General features: G+C 41.8%; 1 protein-coding gene across 1 annotated transcript in view; it reads right to left on the minus strand.

The window, feature by feature from the left end:
* Positions 1-3,529: 3,529 nt before the first annotated feature.
* The window catches only part of LOC126267112 (UDP-glucosyltransferase 2-like), a 97,928-nt gene continuing 77,753 nt past the window's right edge, over positions 3,530-23,704 (minus strand). The window contains exons 3-5 of the mRNA XM_049972022.1: positions 18,975-19,197; positions 18,561-18,780; positions 3,530-6,462 (exon numbers count right to left, since the gene is read on the minus strand). Of these exons, the coding sequence (XP_049827979.1) occupies positions 6,147-6,462; positions 18,561-18,780; positions 18,975-19,197 (759 nt within the window). The 3' untranslated portion in view covers positions 3,530-6,146. The remainder of the gene's footprint in view (positions 6,463-18,560; positions 18,781-18,974; positions 19,198-23,704) is intronic.

A 23,704-nucleotide genomic window follows, 5' to 3' on the forward strand; every position in this document is an offset into this window, starting at 1 on the left:
GATGACACTTTTATAGTGTGGCCCCACAGAGGGGATAAACTGATAAGAGTTTTTGGAACATCTCAAATCCATTCACGGAAACATCAAGAATGGCTGTTTACCGTTTCTGGATGTGCTGGTTCGCCGGAAAGAAGATGGATCCCTAGGTCACTGCGTATACCGTAAGCCCACACACACACAGACCTGTATTTGCAGGCGTCTAGCTGCTACCATCCGTCGCAAATTATGAGTGTTCTGAAAACTTGGGTCCACAGGGCTTATGTAGTGTGATTTTGACAGCCTGCAGGATGAGCTTGTACACCTGGAGGCAGTTTTTAGGAGAAATGGCTATTTGCAACAGCAGATTAAGAAAGCCCTGCAAATAAAAACTGCAGAAAAATCACAGGAAAAGGATGAGGAAGTGGAAAGGGAAGTGAAGTGAAATCTACAGCCTTTCTCCCATACGTGGGTAATGTTTCTTCTAAAATCGCTAGAATCTTGAAGAAACATATAGTGGATGTGATATTCCGCCCACCAGCTAAAACTGCAGCCTTGTTGGGATCCGTTAAGGATGATCTGCTCTTGCGAAAGGCGGGAGTTCATGAAATCCCTTATGAGTGTGACAAATGTTACATAGGGCAAACCACGCGCACTGTACAGGAACGATGCGTCGAACACCAGTGGTACACACGTCTTCTTCAGTCCAACAAATCAGCAGTTGCCGAACATTGCATTTCTACTGGCCATTTCATGGATTATAAAGATGTTAAGATTTCAACTACTGCTTCATCTTTCTGGGACTCAGTTGTTAAGGAATCTGTAGAAATACAACTAGCCGACAACCTGCTAAACCGTGACGAAGGATTTCATCTTGACAATGCTTGGAAACTGTTAATTTCACACCTTCGTTCGAAAGAATTTCTGCATCTTCACTTCCGACAGATGTTACCACTTTTAAAGATTAATTATTTATTTACAAGCACGATGGATTCGCAGCAGCATTATGTTGTTTGCACTCTGCGGTTATATGTTTATCTTTGCTATATACATCTCATCTATGACTAGCGCAGTAGTGGCGACTTTGATATCTTTGACGCATGCGCTTTCAATCCTCAGCAGCTTTGTATCACATGACTCTCCGTATAAATAGGCACGCGCAAACGCTATGAACTTCCCCCTCCTACTCCCACTCCATCTCTTGTGCCTCCTTCCAGTGTCTCTGCGCTCCCTCCTGCCCTGTCTTCCCTCTTCCTCTCCCGCCCCACGTGTCTCCTGCCTCTTCGTGAACCCACTGATGCCCCTCTTCTCTTCATCCCGCCACATCCCCAGCTGCCCCATGCTCTCCCCTCCTTTTCCATCCTCTCTGACCTTTCCCTCGGCAGATCCCACCTGGCAGCTTTATTCTTCGTTGTGTTTGCTCCAAGTGGGTTTTAAGTGTGTTGTTCCAAAGTGTTTTTAATACTGTGGCCGACTTTTAACCTGTGCGTGCGCATTCAGTGTCTTCTCTGTGTTTTAAGACTCGCCAACTGTGTTTTTTAACTTTCTGGTGACTTTTTTTAACTGTCCCCCATGAACGTCTCCGTGTATTTTTACCTCCATTTTCTCCCCTTACTCTGTTTTATGTTCCCCTTTTTTATCTCCTAATGTATGTATCATTTTATTCTTGTTTTAGTTGTTGTGTCACTCGGCTGAAGAGCAGCGGGTTGTGCCACTGACAGCCCACCCCTGCCCATATGGGGCAGAGGAATGAAATCACAATAAAGGGAAACAAAAAAACGCTATGAACTCAGTCTGTGATTCGCCTTGAAGATGGCTGGAAGGTTTCTAGCCGAAATATCGCAAGAAGAACTGTCGCTGTCCCGAGTGCACGCCCGAAAGATGATGGAACATCTCAGAGCTTTCCACTTCGGGTTTCAGCCAGCTCTTGGTCGCAAGAATAATTTGAAAGGGAGAATTTTCCTGGAGGGCAGTAAATTCGGGAACTTTATTACGAATACTTCGACAGTTTACTGACAAAATTGTGACAGACGAAGTGTCTTTACTCTGAACGCTGTTTGACTTTCCTTGCTGCATAATCTCTTGATTGAATCTTTTGTCTTTTAGGGAGATCTGAAGAATCGGATTCAAGATGATTATATTTTGTTTCGATTATTTGTTGTATTCACTCATGAGTCCAACCCATACACGAACAACCTTAGTGTTTTAAAAGTTGAATTTCTTCACATCTAACCATTTGATGTTCACTGAATTGTTCCACACAAATATGTTGAAATCGATGAAGTTTTTTCTCCACTTTGTTGTCATTGTTAAAAGACAACCACAAGCAAGGCACATGAAGCGTGAAACTTGTTCTACTGGTTGCTTGTCAATCATTAACTTTCCTCTAATTGGTATTTTCTTTACTATGCCATAACTTTTGTTTTTTTTTACTTTGACAACTGAAAATTATAACTTTTGCAAAAGATACATAGCATACATATTATTTCTGAAAATCATCTTCATAGTCCTTTATTTACGTACATACTGCTATTGAACAAGGGTGCACATGTTCTTTCCAGTTCCTAATAGTATTGTGAATTGATTCATTCGAATTTCTTCCGTTAATGTATACTCCACAACAAAAAAACAATTTTGTCTTTGTATATGTATCTTGAAAAATTTGAGCAAAGTCTCTGACGTAGCAATTGTTTTTCATTATGTTCCATAAAGTTCCATATCTACCTTATCAAGCGCTTTTTCATAATCGGAGAAAGTGATATGGGTTTCTAAGTTAAATTCTCTTCCCTTGCCCAATATCTGTTTTAAGCTAAATATATTATCTTTGAAAAATCTCTCTTTCCTTAACCCGCATTGTTATTCCAGTAAAGGAATGTGCTATAATCTTAACCCTACTGCTTGTTATTTAGTACATATTTTGTACAACATTTAGTAAACCTTGAGGCTTATATTTAGGGTCCAATTCCAGTTTTGACTTTGGCAGTGTGGAACAAATGCGAAGAAAATGGAGAAATTGTAGGTTACTTATCATGAAATGGAGAGATTTATATTGGAAATTACTAGGAGAAGCAGGAAGAGAAGCAAATGGATCAGGGAATAGACTAGAGGGGAAAGTGTACAAGACCGGGATAAGCATTTAACTGATGGTTGGTAGATATTAGACGAAAAGTAGGAGCAACATGGATGGACACAGCTAACGCTGTAGTAGTCTAAAGGACGTCTTTGTCCAGCAATCTGTATCGAATTGGTAATGATGATGCTTAAAACATTTGCCGAATATCCAAGAGTTATTTCATTGTTAGTTGATTTTTGCTTCATAATATCGAATTATTGGACACTGCAACAGCTGGGAGAAGTAGCCTCTAACACCATGTTAACACCCTGAATCTAGTTAGAGGTTTATATAAATCACTGGTATGATCTATGCAACAGTGTCACAGTCTCTACTTCCATAATTGTCTCGAACGAGCCAGTGTTCTTTCTCCAACATCAAACTTTCTTCGTAATGTTTTTACACATTCATAAAATAAGAAGGCTCTCTTCAAAATGTAACTTAGTTTCAAAGTAAATGAACAAAAGCAAGCAGGTTTTCACTAAATTGCCACAGACAGAAGTCTCATAACAAAATTATCTACAACTGCTGTTATTTATTTATGTATTCCACACCACTTAAAAATTACATTACAAAAAAATGGTTCAAATGGCTCTGAGCACTATAGGACTTAACATCTATGGTCATCAGTCCCCTAGAACTTAGAACTACTTAAACCTAACCAACCTAAGGACATCACACAACACCCAGCCATCACGAGGCAGAGAAAATCCCTAACCCCGCCGGGAATAGAACCCGGGATCCCCGGGCGTGGGAAGCGAGAACGCTACCGCACGACCACGAGATGCGGGCAATTACATTACAACTAAGTGACATTACACAGCCTGACAAAAAAGCTGCAGCAAGTCGGATGTCGTACACTTTTTACACATACACAGCATCGTTGGGTATATGACAGGCAGAATGGCTACGAGAGTACATTAGTGTAGTTCATGTTTAATGTTGCTACCAGCCCTAGTAGAGGACATAAGGAGACTGAACAGTATCAGATGATAAATGATAATGGGAAGGACTCGGAGATACCGGGTATTCGTGTGATACAACGTTATCAGCATCTAACAGACTCTGAAACGTATATCATTGTGTGTCTCCGTTTTCACCAAAATCGAATCGTGCAATATTGACAGTTGTGGGGCATTATGATGTTACAGTGGCCTGATGTTAGACAGATGTAATCGTCGTTAAAGTTCAGGTAAACGATGCCTGATCAATACAAGGCAGGATCACTGTATTGTGCACGAAGCACATCATAGCTGCGCCTGGCATTCGGACCACGTGATGAGCTCCTTGCAACATTCTACGTAATTCTGCACCACTGGTCAGAGACTAGCGACAGTCGGAGTAGGAAATTACCATCTTAGGCATAGGCTGACGCTAAGGGTTGGGTTGGGTTCTTTGGCGAAGGAGACCAGACAGCGAAGTCATCGGTGTCATCGGATTAGGAAAGGATGGGGAAGGACGTCGGTCGTGCCCTTTCAGAGGAACCATCCCGGCATTTGCCTGGAGTGATTTAGGGAAATCACTGAAAACCTAAATCAGGATGGCCGGAGGCGGGATTGAACCGTCGTCCTCCCGAATGCGAGTCCAGTAGTGGCGCCACCTCGCTCGGTCGGCTGACGCTAACACCACAATACAAACGGCTGCGTTGCCAGTGCTACCATGATCAGAAAACATAGACTGCTGATGAATGGCGTCGCATTGTGTTCATTGTTGAATTGCAGTTATGTAGTAACCCATATGACCATCGTGAGCGTGCATGGCGGCGACCTGTGGATAGGTCCCGTTCTTCCAACGTTCTGAAAAGGCACAGCGGTGCCACACCTGGCGCGGTTCTGTGGAGCGCCATTGGCTATAGCTTCGTGGTAGTGACAGAGGGAACTCGGACGGGACAGTTGTATTCACAGACACTATGCGTCGATAAGTGTGACCTCTCAAGCAACAGTGTCGTGGTGCCATTTTTCTGCAGGACAATGCTGGTCGGCACAGCAAATGCGTACATGAACTGCCTGTGTGATGTTGAGGTACTCTCATGCCCAACAGGACACCCAGTCTGTCCCCGATATAACATGTGTGGTTCCAGCTCGGACGTCAATTGTGCCCCCAGGGTATCTGGGGCCAGCTAAAACAGTTGTGGGCCAGCTTTCCCCATACAGGATACAGCGCCCATTGGCACCTTTCACAATTGAATCAGCGCATTTATCCAAGCCAGATGGGGTGCATCGTCTTACAGATAAGTGAGATCATAGTCCCAAGTGTGAAAATTTGACTTACTTTGGAGAGAACTAAAATAACATCACACACCTTCTCAACCAGTGAAGTTCAGTTCGTTTATTCCTTCACCACATGACCTTTTTTGTCACGCTGTGTATTTCAAGAGCACTTACACAGAGAAATGCTGATAAAAAAATTCAGGAACTGAATAAATATCGACGTCTTCGTTTTTAAAGGCGGATTTTATCGTCAACTTGTTAGCCTTCTTTAAAGTATTTAATTTCGGATGTAGAACCACACCTTTATACATCTCCCACTGTTTGCATCCCTAATGCTTCAATAGCTGACTAGTATGAACATTGCAGAATGTTTCAGAACTCTACGAAAAACTCCAGTATAGGTTCCTCAGGATGAGATGTGGAGGAACAACGGCAACAGCGTGGTTATTACAGAATATACACTAACAGTCCAAAAATTGGAGAAACGTTAAACTCTGCTCAGGTGTAAGAGGAAATGTTCAAATACCTATTATGGAGGTTGTTCAGGGATGTTTTCTGATTACTTTTGTATAACGGATTTCAGGTCTTCGTGGATCGTTACAAGTAACAAACCAAAGTCGTCAATCGACACAGGGCATTCATTGATTCACATGATGAGCAGTATATGTTTGGGCTGACTCCATACAAACATTGCAACAACCAAATTCATAACGTACGACCAAAACACCAAATAAAATATGCCTGAAGACCCTTACGAGTTTCACCCAAGAGCATCAGAAATGTCGGGACTAGTTAACGAGAAAACTTCATTCAGCATAAATACTGTGACATTAATAGTGTTCAACTCGTTACTGCTGCTTAGTCTTCTTGCTCTTATTGCCTAATGACGTGGAGTCAGACGACACCTTGAGGAAGCCAAGCTGTCGTAAGATCATTCGTAGTAAGAACACAAAAGCAGCGGCAACAGCGAGAAATGCCACAAGGAGGGTGGCTATGACATCGAGGAGCAGCAATTGGTACCACTGCAAGTCCACGGCAGCTGAGCGCAGGTGTGGCGCCCCTCTGTGGCGGATAACATACTCGGACCAGTACACAACGGTCTCCTGTGGCGTCATTGGCGTGTCTTTAAACGCCATGCCCAGTTTCTCAGTTCTCTTCTTGTACCTGCAAACAATACAGACCGCTTGACTCACTCTTGCATCATCATTGTGCATTCAGTATTCTGAATTATCAGCGTCATTATACATTTTATACATTATTTTTACATGTGTCGTGAAGATGTGAAACTGAATACTGTTGCAGCATAAAAGTACTCTGCTGACCATAAAAATTTCATGGCTATGGTAGATAGCAAGCATGGAAACCTTACTTAATGTTAAAAGGGGGGAGGGGAGAAAGGAATGGAATGGAAAGGGAAGAGAAGGAATTATGGGTGTCAGCTGCTTTGGGGCATTAGGCGGAATCAACAGCAAAGAGTGAAATATGTGCTGTATGAGGAGCCAAACGTATGATATCTGGACACAGTGCTCATCACAATTGCACAGACTATCTCAGCATGCTTCCGCCCAACCCGTACTCCCACTGGGCAGCCACCTATCTCAAAGTCTGCAAGTCCCCATCCATGTCCTCCATACTCACTCCTTGGGGACTGCCACAGGAGATCGAATGTAATTGTGCATCCACACTGAATGTAGGGGAGATTACACTATTAACTCTGGGAGTGATTTGGAGATACATATGATGCGAAAATTAGTCCACACAGCTGCTACTTCTAGCATCAACAATGGCTATAACCAAGCTAGAACTCAAGATGAGCCGGCCGCTGTGGCCCAGCGCTTCTAGACGCTTCAGTCTGGAACAGCGCGACAGCTACGGTCGCAGGTTCGAATCCTGCCTCGGGCATGGGTGTGTGTGATGTCCTTAGGTTAGTTAGGTTTAAGTAGTTCTAAGCTCTAGGGGACTGATGACCTAAGATGTTCCATCCCATATTGCTAAGAGCCATTTGAACCATTTTGAACTGAAGATGAGCCGAGATCGTAAGGCTAGTGGCTAGTGACATACCAGTCTCTTGGCAACCCACGGCCGGATATGGGTGAGATATTTGCAGAAAGCGCTGGCCAGAACAACAGCTGTGCATTCTTTGTGTTGAGATAGGTCAGGACGGCGAATCAGATTGGCTCTGAGCACTATGGGACTCAACATCTATGGTCGTAAGTCCCCTAGAACTTAGAACTACTTAAACCGAACTAACCTAAGGACATCACACAACACCCAGTCATTACGAGGCAGAGAAAATCCCTGACCCCGCCGGGAATCGAACCCGGGAACCCGGGCGGGGGAAGCGAGAACGCTATGCAAATCAGATGTGAATGTGTTCGTTGGGTATGACTTCACACACAATGGTAACGAGAGGTGGGCTACAGAATGGCGCAGCAACTGTTGTCATAGGAAAGGAAGATGGGAGCAGAAATGATTAGTGAACTAGTAACACATCAAACATGAGATTTACTTAACTTGCATTTCTCCAAACAAATGATGCAAAAAGGATTAGAGTCAAGCTATCACAGGGTCAACAACGAAGAGTGACTCTGTACAAAAGCATGAATGATGGTGGTGGAACCACGACTAGATGGTGTCTGCATAGCGTCTTGTGGCAAAGTGGTTCCAGGTGCAAGTGGGGCTTTGTGATTGCCCCCAGCCATCCTATATTTTGGCAGCAGAGGGTGCTTGATACTTGTATTATTGCAGTTAGCCCATTTTCCGACCCAAGGAGCGCGGCATGGTTGTATGATTCTGCACTGCCCAGCAATCATCTCTGTCGTCTCGGTTGCTGCTCCTTTGGGGCCACTTATATTCTCTATGGCGCTGATTATGGTCTTCCTGAACCAATCGTCTGCATATTCAAGTGGCAATCATTGGGTCACGACCAAAATGTTCAAACGTGTGTGAAATCTTATGGGACTTAACTGCTAAGGTCATCAGTCCCTAAGTTTACACACTACTTAACCTAAATTATCCTAAGGACACACACACACACACACACGGCCGAGGGAGGGCTCGACCCTCCGCCGCGACCAGCCGCACAGCCCATGACTGCAGCGCCACAGACCGCTCGGCTAATCCCGCGCGGGTCACGACCAACGCAGGCAGCAACATCGTCTATATAGGCCATTACCTTGCCGCTGTCGAATCCCAAAAAGTTGTGGAAGACGTTTTCCTTCTTACACGAGGTATCTTTTCACAAACAACGAATATCAAAGCTGATTACTGAACGAGAAACCCATTACATAATCTTACCTTACATACAGAATGTAAGCAGCGTTTCTCCTATGAACTTTGTGTGGTTGTGCTGAAAAGCTAATAAATAGAACATCGAAGTATGCGGTATACTTCATACCATTTTGAAGTATGTTGCTTATCGTCCTCATGATATTGCATTTTTATGCCCTTTATATACAAATACGCAGTTCGATGGCTCAGTAGATATGTGCTACAATACAGATACCACCGCCAACAAGACATGGCCTCATAATAAGGAAGAACGGAAGTGGTAAAACCAATTGGGAGTTTATGCCAGATTTATTTTCACGTACGAAAATTTACAGCTTTTGGTTGTGCATAACGTCACTTGCGCAACTAGTCGATTTCAACCGCGTGGCCAGTCTCTAGGGAAATATTATGAATGAATTATATGCAAAAGTTCTGTACAACGCCAAAACCATGAAACACACATGCAGAACGTTCAGCATACTGCACCTGACCAAAACAGGCTTCATAATCATAACTACATGAAAAAATACACACGTTTGTTTACACATAGGCTGTCAAACTATGAAGAACGAAAAGATGCAGAGATTTGTTCTGTTTTTGACGTATACCTGTAATTCCACCGTACCCATACGTGACGCTGATTAATGGCGAGATAAACATACAAATTTAAAAATAAGTGCATAACATTAATTATACAAATCTGCTGTAATCATGTACCTGCACACAAATAAAAAATATTACATTTGTATTAACTCAAATGTAAAACAGTAATCAAATGGCTCCGAGAACTATGGGACTTAACATCGGAGGTCATCAGTCCCCTAGAACTTAGAACTACTTAAACCTAACTAACCTAAGGACATCACACACATCCATGCCCGAGGCAAGATTCGAACCTGCGACCGTAACGGTCGCGTGGTTCCAGACTGTAGCGCCTAGAACCGCTCGGTCACCCCGGCTGGCTAAAAAACAGTAATCAACATAAATTGTACGACATCACTGATTATTTATTGGAATGTATTCGGAATGTGTATTTTCACGAATGTTCCTGGCTATAAGGAGAGACCATTAGGTCTATGGGGCGCAAATCACAATTAGACACACTACAGCCATCTTCCAACTTTCTACCAGCATTTAAGAATACCAATTGGCTGATCAGAAAACGATCATCTTCTGTCATTGACTTGTAAATGATGTCCGAACCGAAGCACTTTCAGTCTACGAACGCTGACTGAGCACAGGCTTTCTCGAAGAAAAAAAAAAAAAAAAAAACACACCGGCCACGACTTCTGCACTAAGTTGAAGTTGGCAACGTGTCGGCAATGTTACTGCAGTTGATAGAATCAAATTAGTAATCAAAGCACTCTCAAAAATTCGTATCTAAAAGGAAGGAAACTATAAACAGTTAAATGTAAGAAAAGATTCTTTACCCAAATTCATATCCCCAGTCCTCTCTATTTGGTTGTTAAGAAACAGTTGTTGAGGTTAAACTATCAGGAAGTTTTAAATTTGTTGTAGCATCGACACTCCACCGTACAAACACTTACATTGAAGAGCCAAAGAAACTGGTACACCTGCCTAATATCGTGTAGGGCCCCCGCGAGCATGCAGAAATTCCACAACACGACGTGACATGGACTCGACTAATGTCTGTGGTGGTGGAGAGAACTGATACCATGAATCCTGCAGGGCTGTCCATAAATCCGTAAGAGTACGAGGAGTGGTGATCTCTTTTGAACAGCACGTTGCAGGGCATTCTAGATACGCCCAATAATGAATGAATATTTTTACCATTCCCTTCTTTCAAACTGATGATTATTAGCTGCGTTGTAAGGTCTGTCGCTACTTAGGTTCAGCAGCTCTAATTTTGTGTATGATGTTTTCCATTTGTTCGTATACTTCAGTTCGTGTGGTATTCCTTCTGGAGTGATTCTTATACGTTCGAGCAATTTCTGAAACTGTTGTGTGTTTCATTGTGTGCAAATAACATGTTGTTCTAGAAATCCATTTAGTTGATCCCAGTCCCAATCAGTCCGACGTCCTCGAGACCAGCAAAAGGAGTACCAATCATCTGTAGATTAATGACGTTGAGGTCTGAGAACAACCTCATTGGAGGAAATATTTGATAAGGGGAACATCCGCAACTAAAGAACATATTTATGGAATAAAGAATCTGCTTCAGTTGTCAGCAATTTCTTAATTTATTGCAATTCCGAGTCTTGCTGTACAGGCGGGCTCTGAAGTTGGTGTATGAGTTCGTTTAACAGGGGCGATATACTCCATGACTAACTGGCCCGACCATCACACGTTTGTGTTTTCATAACTATTTGGTGTCACCTGAAGATGCAACTTTAGGTCTCCAAACCGGTCGTACAATAAATTAAGAAATTATTGGCAAGTGTAGCAGATTATTATTCTAAAAAACTTAACAAGGAGTCCTATAACCAACAACGGTCGTGAAAGATAGTATGTCAATCTGACGAAGGTTGAAATGTTGCCAATAATAAGAGTGCGATGATGATACCAAATACCGTTTGATCTCAGACCTGCTCATATGGGACAAAATATTGTGCACGTACACTGCAGCTACGTTGGAAGGGGTTACTAAGATGAACAGATTACTATATAGACCAAATAATGAAAACGAGGGCTGTAATGCATGCTCACAAACTGTGTCATATCTTTGTAGTAAGTCAGGCATAAGTGTTTGCTCCAAGACTATTTGGCAATGGCTACACAGTTTACGCTAGGAAGCTGGTGCTGTTCTTGTCACTGGCTCCCAAATCCAGACCTTGGTGTTTTACTGCGGTATACTGAAAATATGAATAGAACCAACCGTAGTGTGTTCTCACTCTGGTTCCTAGTCAGTGTAACGACGTATCTCGGACACAGCTGGTGTTACGAAAACGAGAAACATGTAAGCTCGTCCACGTACAGTAAATATACAAATACGACTAATTTTAAACCTTCGATTGCAAGTTCTCCACTGTACATATTCACAACAAGGAGTGTAGAAGAGGAAAGCGCCTGTTCCGATGATGATACTGCTGGTAACATGAAAAGACAGTTGGTCTATTTCTTTGCAACTTGTCGCGGCTGACATACGCCATGTCACTTAGCTTTGTATCTAGAAAAGGTCGAGCGGTTCTAGGCGCTACAGTCTGGAGCCGAGCGGCCGCTACGGTCGCAGGTTCGAATCCTGCCTCGGGCATGGATGTGTGTGATGTCCTTAGGTTAGTTAGGTTTAATTAGTTCTAAGCTCTAGGCGACTGATGACCTCAGAAGTTAAGTCGCATAGTGCTCAGAGCCGATTTTAGAAAAGGTCGGCGAGATGCGTTTTGGGCCAACGCCCTACGTCCGCACTCGAGTCCTCAAGCACATCAGCAGGCCTACAGCTGTACCGCCTTATACCTGACATGAGTCAGGACATCCTTTTGCCCGGCACAGTGCAGAAAGAAACTAGACCTGGAATGGACTCAATAAGTCGTTGGAAGGCCCCAGCAGAAATATTGTTGTTGTTGTGCTTTTCAGTCCTGTGACTGGTTTTATGCAGCTCTCCATGCTACTCTATCCTGTGCAAGCTTCTTCATCTCCCAGTACCTACTGCAACCTACATCCTTCTGAATCTGATTACTGTACGCACCTCTTCGTCTCCCTCTACGATTTTTACCCTCCACGGTGCCCTCCAATACTAAATTGGTGATCCCTTGATGCCTCAGAACATGTCCTACCAACCGATCCCTTCTTCTGGTCAAGTTGTGCCACAAAATTCTCTCCTCCCCAGTCCTATTCAATACTTCCTCATTAGTTATATGATCTACCCATTTAATCTTCAGAATTCTTCTGTAGCACCACATTTCGAAAGCTTCTATTCTCTTCTTGTCCAAACTATTTATCGTCCATGTTTCACTTCCATACATGGCTACACTCCATACAAATACTTTCAGAAATGACTTCCTGACACTTAAATCTACACTCGATGTTAACAAATTTCTCTTCTTCAGAAACACTTTCCTTGCCATTGCCAGTCTACATTTTATATCCTCTCTACTTCGACCATCATCAGTTATTTTACTCCCCAAATAGCAAAACTACTTTACTACTTTAAGTATCTCATTTCCTAATCTAATTCCCTCAGCATCACCCGACTTAATTCGACTACATTCCATTATCCTTGTTTTGCTTTTGTTGATGTTCATTTTATATCCTCCTTTCAAGACACCATCAATTCCGTTTAACTGCTCTTCCAAGTCCTTTGCTGTCTCTGACAGAATTACGATGTCATCGGCGAACCTCAAAGTTTTTATTTCTTCTCCAAAGATTTTAATACCTACTCCAAATTTTTCTTTTGTTTCCTTTACTGCTTGCTCAATATACAGATTGAATAACATCTGGCAGAGGCTACAACCCTGTCTCACTCCCTTCCCAACCACTGCTTCCCTTTCATGCCCCTCGACTCTAATAACTGCCATCTGGTTTCTGTACAAATTGTAAATAGCCTTTCGCTCCCTGTATTTTACCCCCGCCAACTTTAGAATTGGAAAGAGAGTATTCCAGTCAACATTGTCAAAAGCTTTCTGTAAGTCTACAAATGCTAGAAACGTAGGTTTGCCTTTCCTTAATCTTTCTTCTAAGATAAGCCGTAGGGTCAGTATTGCCTCACGTGTTCCAACATTTCTACGGAATCCAAACTGATCTTCCCCAAGGTAGGCTTCTACTAGTTTTTCCATTCGTCTGTAAAGAATTCGTGTTAGTATTTTGCAGCTGTGACTTATTGAACTGATTGTTCGGTAATTTTCACATCTGTCAACACCTGCTTTCTTTGGGATTGGAATTATTATATTCTTCTTGAAGTCTGAGGGTATTTCGCCTGTCTCATACATCTTGCTCACCAGATGGTAGAGTTTTGTCAGGACTGGCTCTCCCAAGGCCGTCAGTAGTTCCAATGGAATGTTGTCTACTCCGGGGGCCTTGTTTCGACTCAGGTCTTTCAGTGCTCTGTCAAACTCTACACGCAGTATCGTATCGCCCATTTCATCTTCATCTACATCCTCTTCCAATTCCATAATATTGTCCTCAAGTACATCGCCCTTGTATAGACCCTCTAAATACTCCTTCCACCTTTCTGCCTTCCCTTCTTTGCTTAGAACTGGGTTTCCATCTGAGCTCTTGATGTTCATACAAGTGGTTCTCTTATCTCCAAAGGTCTCTTTAATTTTCCTGTAGGCAGTATCTACCTTACCCCTAGTGAGATAAGCCTCTACATCCTTACATTTGTCCTCTAGCCATCCCTGCTTAGCCATTTTGCACTTCCTGTCGATCTCATTTTTGAGACGTCTGTATTCCTTTTTGCCTGCTTCATTTACTGCATTTTTATATTTTCTCCTTTCATCAATTAAATTCAATATTTCTTCTGTCACCCAAGGATTTCTACTAGCCCTCGTCTTTTTACCTACTTCATCCCTCAAAGCCACCCATTCTTCTTCTACTGTATTTCTTTCCCCCATTCCTGTCAATTGCTCCCTTATGCTCTCCCTGAAACTCTCTACAACCTCTGGTTCTTTCAGTTTATCCAGGTCCCATCTCCTTAAATTCCCACCTTTTTGCAGTTTCTTCAGTTTTAATCTACAGGTCATAACCAATAGATAGTGGTCAGAGTCCACATCTGCCCCTGGAAATGTCTTACAATATAAAACCTGGTTCCTAAATCTCAGTCTTACCATTATATAATCTATCTGATACCTTTTAGTATCTCCAGGGTTCTTCCATGTATACAGCCTTCTTTTATGATTCTTGAACCAAGTGTTAGCTATGATTAAGTTGTGCTCTGTGCAAAATTCTACCAGGCGGCTTCCTCTTTCATTTCTTTGCCCCAGTCCATATTCACCTACTACGTTTCCTTCTCTCCCTTTCCCTACTACCTAATTCCAGTCACCCATGACTATTAAATTTTCGTCACCGTTCACTATCTGAATAATTTCTTTTATTTGATCATACATTTCTTCAATTTCTTCGTCATCTGCAGAGCTAGTTGGCATATAAACTTGTACTACTGTAGTAGGTGTGGGCTTCGTATCTATCTTTACCACAATAATGCGTTCACTATGCTGTTTGTAGTAGCTTACCCGCATTCCTATTTTGCTATTCATTATTAAACCTACTCCTGCATTACCCCTATTTGATTTTGTGTTTATAACCCTGTAGTCACCTGACCAGAAGTCTTGTTCCTCGTAGCCGAACATGACGATTTCCAGGCAATGACACAGCCCATTCCATGTAAACACAGGCCACGTAATTATGAAGCCATCACCAGCTAGCACGTATCTTATTGACAACCTGAGTCCAAGGCTTCGTGGGGTCTGCGCCACACTCTAACACTACAATCAACTTTTATCAGCAGAAATCGGCTCTCACCTGACCAGCCGTTTAGGGTCCAGACGACAAGGTGCTGTAAGCGATGTCGTGCTGTTAGCAAAATCACGCACGTCGGTCGTCCGCTGCCATAGCCCAATGACGCCAAATTTCGCAGCACTATCCTAACGGATACGTTCGCTGTATGTCCCACGTTGATTTCTGCGGTTACTTCACACAGAATTTCTTGGCTGTTAGCACTCGTTAAGTGAAGGCCGTCGGCTAGTACGTTGTCCGCGGCGAGAGGTAATGCCTGAAATTTGATATTCTAGATACAGTCCTGACACCGTGCATCTCGTAATATTGAATTCCCGAAAGATTTTCGAAATGGAATGTCTCATGCGTCTTTCTCCAACTACCATTCCGCGTTCAGAGTCTGTTAATTCCCGTCGCGCGGCCATAATCGCTTCAGAAAGCTTTTCAAATGAATCACCGGAATTTGCAAACGACAGCTTCGCTCTTTTAGCAGAGATAAAGATTCGAAATTCAGGAAAAAACTTGATGCTGCTAGTGTGGGGCCAGCTGTTCGCCCCGAGGAAGGCCAGGTGGAATTTTTGTTCATATGTTAGAAATAGATTAGATTAGATTCACTTTCTTTCCAATTGATCCGTAGTGAGGAGGTCCTCCAGGATGTAGAATATGTCAGAAAAACAACAATACATGACAAATATTTAAAACTCAAACAAATAAGCTAATGTACCATTCCACAGGTCATTTTTTAATGAACACTATATGAAAGAATCTTTTTACAAATACTAATGCACTGAATTTAAAATAAAAAAAAGTTTTTTAAAAATTTATTTATAAGGTAACAAACGAGTAATGAGTTCTCTGATTGCCTCATACGAATTATTTTGGTAGCAGAGGCGACACTATATGAAAGGATCTTTTTACAAATACTAATGCACTGAATTTAAAATAAAAAAAGTTTTTTAAAAATTTATTTGTATGGTAACAAACGAGTAATGAGTTCTCTGGTTGCCTCATACGAATTATTTTGGTAGCAGAGGTGAGATCACACATTTGCGTATGTGCACGCCTTGTCATGACCTTAAACAAAAATTTGTTGCATATAAGGGGAGATTTTCTGCCTCTTACCTCACTCCAAGGGAGAAATGTACTTCACTGGTTAACCACTGTACAGTCTTAAGAGCAGGGAATTTGTTAGCATGTTTATGAAATTATCATTGGCTGGAACTTGCAAGGTCTGCTGCAGTTGACTGACAACATTCCGATGCTGGGAGAAGCGGCTAAATTTTATTGAGGAGAGTAAGAACGGCACTAGTCCCAGAGTCATTGTACAAGACACGTCATCGCAGGGCTTGAAACATTAAACTTGGTCTTAGAGCTACTGAGTGATATGTCTCCAACTTACAGCAGAACTCAGATGCCGGATTGAACTTAGAATTTTCAGCCACTAACGCAATCATACTATGCTCTCATACATCATCCCAGTGGTTAGCATAGGCCATATTCGAAGTACTTAGATGAGGCAAGTGTGAAGTCATTTATGTCGCATCAAAGTTTCGTTTTGGTGATCTACTTTCCAAAGCCAGTTAGCTGCACCCACTATGCTATAAAGCAAGAGTACTGGTATTTTTTTTCATGCTTTTCCAGGACTTTATTAATTCATTAATCTTTTCTGCAATCATTGGTCATATTCACAAACACAAATTTACATGGTTTCTATCATGTATTCAACCGTTTGCGCCAAGACTATCGTCCATGATTTTAATCCCTTGTTCCCTCCATAATTGATTGTATTCTCGATTTAATGGATAAAAATTTTTGATGTCTTTTAGCAATACATCAAACTTTTATAGCTGCCTTTAGTTTCTTTTCATAATTTGATGAATCCTGTTATCAATACATTCCTGTGAGATGCGAACACTGTATTTTCATGCTTAATTAGGCCAACCCTGGTAATTTAATTCAGTAAGCCATTTTCTGTTGCACGACCTTGTTTTCTTTAAATCGCATGATCTTATGGAGAGTTATCTATCATTGTAAGTCACTGGGGATGGAGGCTCTAGAATCTCATGGGTAATCTAAGCTGTTCAACTAACACCTCACAACTTTTATGATAACAATTCATATAACACCATGCTACTTGTGTGTAGGTAGTTGAATAACATGATGTAACACAGTGCACTTGTGTGAGGAACTAAATTTGTTTTCACGTTGTACCAGCTCTAGTTTCTAGCATCAAGCTACGTGAATGGAATCCACTGTAGGTATTGTGAAGACGTTCTATCAGGTATGTTTCGATTAAGCATAGTTTGTAAGCAGTGATTTTACATGTCAACAGATTTGGTCATTTGAAAAATATGTGATCTCTTATCGTAATAAATCAGTACCAAAGTCTTGTTGTTAAGTGGATACACTGTGAAAAAGCCTCGGTATTTCAAATCATTTAATCAGATTTTTGTCAATAAATTCAACTTATTCCAAGATTCATGTAATCAAGAAGTTTGAAATGAGACCCATGTATGTGAATTAGTCCAGACAGCCACTCCCACAAGTCACAATGCTATTTGGAACGTAACAAAGAGAATTAGATGAAAGAATTAAGGTAGCTTTGCCCCTAGCACATGTAGTTGACTGAGAACTAATAAAAGACTGAGAAAGCAGTAACCTCTTCGAAGAGAAATAAAAGTTGGTTAACAGTTCTATACATAGTTCAAATTGCTTGTCTCCATAGTAGTGTTGCCTCATTAGGTAATTAAGAAATAAGTTTCTGAATCTATATCTTTGTACAATAATTTTTTTGATACTATAGGGGCCATAGAAGAAGAAAATGGTAACATACTACACTTTATTGTTTCAATAGGACATTATCAACTGAATAACCGTATGAAATAAAATACAGAAAAACCCGTATGTCTACAGGACTAAGTTAGCAGAAGAAGAAAAAGTTTTTGAAGTTTTGTCTATGGGATTATGAAGTAGTTAATTTTACACTGAAGAGAGCGATGTAGAAAAACAACCACAGAAGCAGATATAGAATAGATTATAACCCACTGATTGAAGAAGACGTATTACATAGTAACCTACGCAAAGGTAAAGTGATTCACTCGTAATTAAGGACTAAGAATTATAACAACAAAGTAAAACAGCGGAATCATAACAGGAACGGTATTTTTCAGCTCATCTGAAATACAGTTGTTTAAATTTGCTCGTCAGCATTTCCTGAAAAGGACGTCTATTGTCGACTGCGATTCCAGTCTAAATTCCCTGATCGTTTCCAGAAATTTCACACATATTTAATGTGCTAAATCTCTCTGAAATCGTACTATCTGTTATTCATGAGCAACTTCGTCTGAGTTTAAAACAGTTCATCACAACTCAAATCAAGTTCGATAACAGAACGATAATTGATAAAATTCAAATGAAGAAACGTAGTACGAATAGGGTATTCCAGAATCATGCCTTTACGCGAAAATTCAATCCATTGTGTGCTCCAAAAAGCTCGTAGTGTCCTTTTCCAACAGCCTTAACTGGTATTTAATAGCAGTCGCTACTATTAATGCACAGAGCTACCGAAGAAACATTTGATATCGTGTGATGTGTATCTGACTCACCCAGGGTCATTTAGTATGGTGCTCACGGCTTCCAGGACGGATTTCTTCGATATTTCTTTGTAAGCGAGGTGTAATCCAATGCCCCTCCTTACAAACATTTGAACATTAACCGGTTGGTCCCCAAACAGAGGTATTCCCAGCAGTGGCACACCGTTGGTAATTGCTTCTACTGCACCCATTAGACCTCCATGTGTAATGAAGAGTCGCATTTTGGGATGGCCTATTAACAAAAAAGAGAATAAGTTGACAAATATTTTCCCTCTTTTGGCTTGAACAGGTATAGTAATTCATAAAAGGTCACATAATTGTTGTTCTGCAACGGCACCGTCAATAATATATTCCAGTCAAAAAATCCACTTAAATTACTTTAAATAACGGTACACTGTCTGAAAAGTACGTGCACCGTTTACTTACTTAATATCTCGTACTGTGGCAGCCACTTGCGTATTAAAACATTGGGCGGCTGTCCAGGTAGCGTGTCCGTCTCCCATTTCCACACGACACGCTGGGGGAGCTCTGCGAAGGCTTCCATTAGTGCCTTCCGTTTTGGTTCTGGTAAGTCTTGTGTTTTCACTGTTGAGCCAAATGTGAAGTAAATTACTCCGTGTTCAGCCTCGTCCATGAATTTCTGAATGTCCTGTACCGGAATAAAATGTTATATATGTGAATTCACGAGTAAGTAGTATGTGCTCATGTGAATGCACTTACGACCTCTAAGTCGTCAGATACCCTCCTGAAGAGAAATAGTTGAAATGAGATGTTGACACGAGTCTGTTACACCACAATCACTTTGTCACTGGAGCTTAAATTATTAACTCATTATTTATTTCAGTCGCGGTTGCGATTCAATACAGACGATCACTCGTTTCGGCCATTATTAACCATCTTTATATAAACATATTATGTGACGTAAATTACACAGGCGCACTGTTTACTAACTAGGGTTCATTGAAGATTTTGATACTGGACTACCTTGAGAACAATGTTCACAGCTGTTTTGACTACCTTGTATGCAACGCGTTGACAATGGAATCTGATTTTCAATACAGTTACGTCATACTGCTAGGAAGAGCAAGTTTTTATTACTTCTAGCAGTGTCCACGTACGTCGATAAACAATTATATTCTCATTCTTCATGCTTTATTTAAATGAAAGTACTTACTGATGTTTATGGATTCTTGGTGATTGTTTACACTCTAACAGGGATAGTTGCCATGCATCGCATTTACGGGGACCCATGATGCAACATCAAGCACGCAAATTACATCTCGCTTCAAAGATTTGATGGCCGTCTTCGTGAATGATGATGCCTCAGAACAGAAGAATGGGAAATAGGTAGACCTCACAGTCTGCAAACCGTTCAGTTTAAGCAAGCTGTGTTACAGCGAAATGAGAACAACCTTAGTTTCTGCACACGGTCCATAGCCAAGGCTGTATGGAATGTCTCGTCTGAGACGGGCAAGCAGCCATTCTAGTATCAAAAGCTGCAAGACCTATTTGCTGACGACTTTCTCCAGCACATGGTATTCTGCCTGTGTTATTTACTTTAAACTGTAAACATCCCTGACTTGCAACATGTATTTTGTTTACTAACAAGGCTGCCTTCGCAAGAGAAGAAATATTCAACATCCGCATGATGGAGATGGAAAAACCTAAGGCACATCGTGTGTTTCATCATCAACAGAGATTTATCATAAATGAGCAGGATAGTATCGTTTACAACCATCTGGTTAGGTCGTATCTTCTGCTTTACACGGCCAATGGAGGAAATCATCATATTTTTCTCCGCGAATTATTACCGGAAATGTTGGAGAATGACCCACTAGCACTGAGACAACTACAGGATTTTTCGTAATTACATCTGCAAACTTTGAGAGGATGTAAAAGTTACCTTGAGGAACAAAATGAGGATAGGAAACTTCGTCCGAAACGTGATTTGGTAATATCCTCCCTCTTGTCGGTGTAAATTGGAAACACTCCATACTGTGGTTCAAGAATGACGGGGCCCCACCACACATTTCCGCGATGTCGGAGAAAATTTAGATAATTTTTTTCCCAAGTATTGGATTTGGAATGGCTGGGAAGTATCGTGGCAACCACGTCCTGCTGATTTCACTCCTATGGATTTCCTGTTGTGGACGCACATGATGCGCTTGATGTACAAGACATCCATAAACATCCCAGAAGAGCTAGTTGCTCGTTTGGCTGAAGTTCCAGCCGTTATTGGTAAAACACCTGACCATTCTGAGTGTGTTAGACAATTTTTATTTGTCGTATAATGAATATATATAAATAAAACATTTGTACACAAATATGCACAATCAGAAGCTTGTATAACCTTACAATCTACAGATCTAGATCCCTGATCCATTCGATCGCTACATTTGATTCACGGTCAATGTCCATTATCTTTCCTTTGTACGTTCGATGAGGACTATCAGCAACGGCGTGGTAGATTGACTATAAGGAGGTATCACAGTCACAGTTTGCAGAGCTAGCCTTAGCCCATCGCCACTATTGCATTAGGTAGCCACATCTGTCTTGTGCGCTTCGAATCCGGTTCGCAACCCTCGATTAAAGTCTAGAGAAAATCCTTGTAACCGCATGGAAGGGTTCTCTACTAGCTGTTTGTCGACATAAGATGACTGCTTCCACTGGATTTCCCATGAATGGTTGACAAAGACTATCCGAGAAGATTGTTTGCTATGCGCCATGACAGTTTCCTTGATTTCAAGCTTTGTTGTTCTGTTTGTACAATATCTCAATGAATGGGTAGCTGAAGATCCTTCTGAAAGTTGTTTCTGGAGAGCTTCTGATCTCCTTAGAGCTGGAGTTGGGATAATGATGAGAACAGGAAACCATAGGGTGTTTGTACTCCTATTACATCCTGTAATTATTCACGTTGCCTGTCTAAGCTGCATGTCTTTCTTCTTAGTGCGAGCACTGTTGATCCATATGGAATAGCAGTATTCAACAACAGAATATGATAGGTCAAAGACTGTGGATTTTAATACATGAGCATTAGCTCCCCATAAGGTACCGGCAAGTTTTTCAAGAATGTTACTTCTTGTTTTGACCTCACTAGCTGCCTTTGAAAGATCCTACCTTTAAGTTAGAGTTGTGTTTAGTGTTGCGTGTAGGAATTTTGGTGTATTGCAGTTCGCCAAGACTTGATCTCTGAATCCGACCTCTGGTTTGTAATTTGTCTGTCTGTTATGCAAATGACATTCAGGACTCACAGTATCATAGAATTGGATCATCTATCCACATTTGTTAGAGAATTATCAGCGTGCAGATGCCAGATGCGCATAAATGAAAACAGACAGTTTCAGCAAGACCTCTAAAACAATATTAGTCATACAGCAGTTTGAACACTGTCTCTGAAAACCACTAGCTTCAAAATCTTCATGGATCCTAGTGGATCTCTGACATTTGTCACACAAAAGTTTCTTTTACCTTCTCTAGCTACTCTTAAGTTTTATACACGTAGTTGCTTTATTCCCTGCATATTACTCGACGAAGAGAACAGACCGTAATGGGAACTAACTGGCACACTTGCCTAAGTACAGACTGGTGCCACATTACAGTTGCCCTCGCAGGCAACCATGGCGTCTTGCTAAAAAAATGGCTCTGAGCACTATGGGACTTAACATCTATGGTCATCAGTCCCCTAGAACTTAGAACTACTTAAACCTAACTAACCTAAGGACATCACACAACACCCAGTCATCACGAGGCAGAGAAAATCCCTGACCCCGTGGTGTCTTGCTGTTAAAGTCCTTAAATTTATTGACAATAAGAAGAAGAAAAGAGTGACAGTACTGGAGGAGTAGGTGACGGAGCGTAGTAGTTAAATGCTAAGTCGGTGAAGTCGATTGTGTGCAAATTCTGGCAGGAGTGGAATTATACTGAAAGGAGTGGCGTTCATGCGAGAATCTACTCGGAAGGAGAAGAAGAAGAAAAGAGCACCCAATAAATATCTCACTGACGTTGTGGATAAATGTGTTATTAGGTAACACCTTCTGCGAAGTTATGAACAATGCAACCAAATATAAACTTTGCGAAAACTTCACAGCTTGTTACTCACGGACCTGGGCTTAAAGTATGTAGGAAACCGGAAAAATTGTTTTGTCTTCTCCATTCAGTTTTCAGAGGTGCCACACTAAACGAATCATCAGGTATGAGAATGAGACGACATTGATTGAAAAAAGGCACACTGTATGAAAAAAGAAAACTTCAGAACTGAAGCAGTCAGTGGTTTAATTCAGAGGAAGCATGAGTTCTTACATATTAAACAGCAAATAACGTTGCCATCGTGATAGTGAGCATGAAGTACAATCGAACAAAAGTGTCAGTCAATGTGTCGTCGTTATGTTATGCAGGGCGCGTGTGCATGTTGACAGTGCTCTACTTGTAGGGGAATGAAAAAGAAAAAAGAAAAGAAAAAACATGAAAACCACATGAGAAATACACGCCTGTACGTGAACGCAGATGAAAGCCAAATCTGCAGGTTACGCTGTTCTATTTCGTGACGAACGGCACCTCAATGCATTGCAAGTGTCAATCGCGGTCAGAACATGGAGACGATCGTACAGATGCTGGATGTAGTCCTGTGGAACGGCTTGCCATGCCATTTCCACCTGGCGCCTCAGTTGGACCAGCGTTCGAGCTGGACGTGCAGACTGCGTGAGACGACGCTTCATCCAGTCCCAAACATGCTCAATGGGGGACAAATCCGGAGATCTTGCTGACCAGGGTAGTTGACTTACACCTTCTAGAGCACGTTGGGTGGCACGGGATACATGCGGACGTGCATTGTCCTGTTGGAACAGCAAGTTCCCTTGCCGGTCTAGGAATGGTAGAACGATGGGTTCGATGGCGGTTTGGATGTACCGTGCACTATTCAGTGTCCCCTCGACGATCACCAGAGGTGTACGGCCAGTGTAGGAGATCGCTCCCCACACCATGATGCCGGGTGTTGGCCCTGTGTGCCTCGGTCGTATGCAGTCCAGATTGTGGCGCTCACCTGCACGGCGCCAAATACGCATACGACCATCATTGGCACCAAGGCAGAAGCGACTCTCATCGCTGAAGACGACACGTCTCCATTCGTCCCTCCATTCACGCCTGTCGCCACACCACTT

This window comes from Schistocerca gregaria, chromosome 4, assembly GCF_023897955.1.
Source record: "Schistocerca gregaria isolate iqSchGreg1 chromosome 4, iqSchGreg1.2, whole genome shotgun sequence".
Taxonomy (NCBI): Eukaryota; Metazoa; Arthropoda; class Insecta; order Orthoptera; family Acrididae; genus Schistocerca; species Schistocerca gregaria.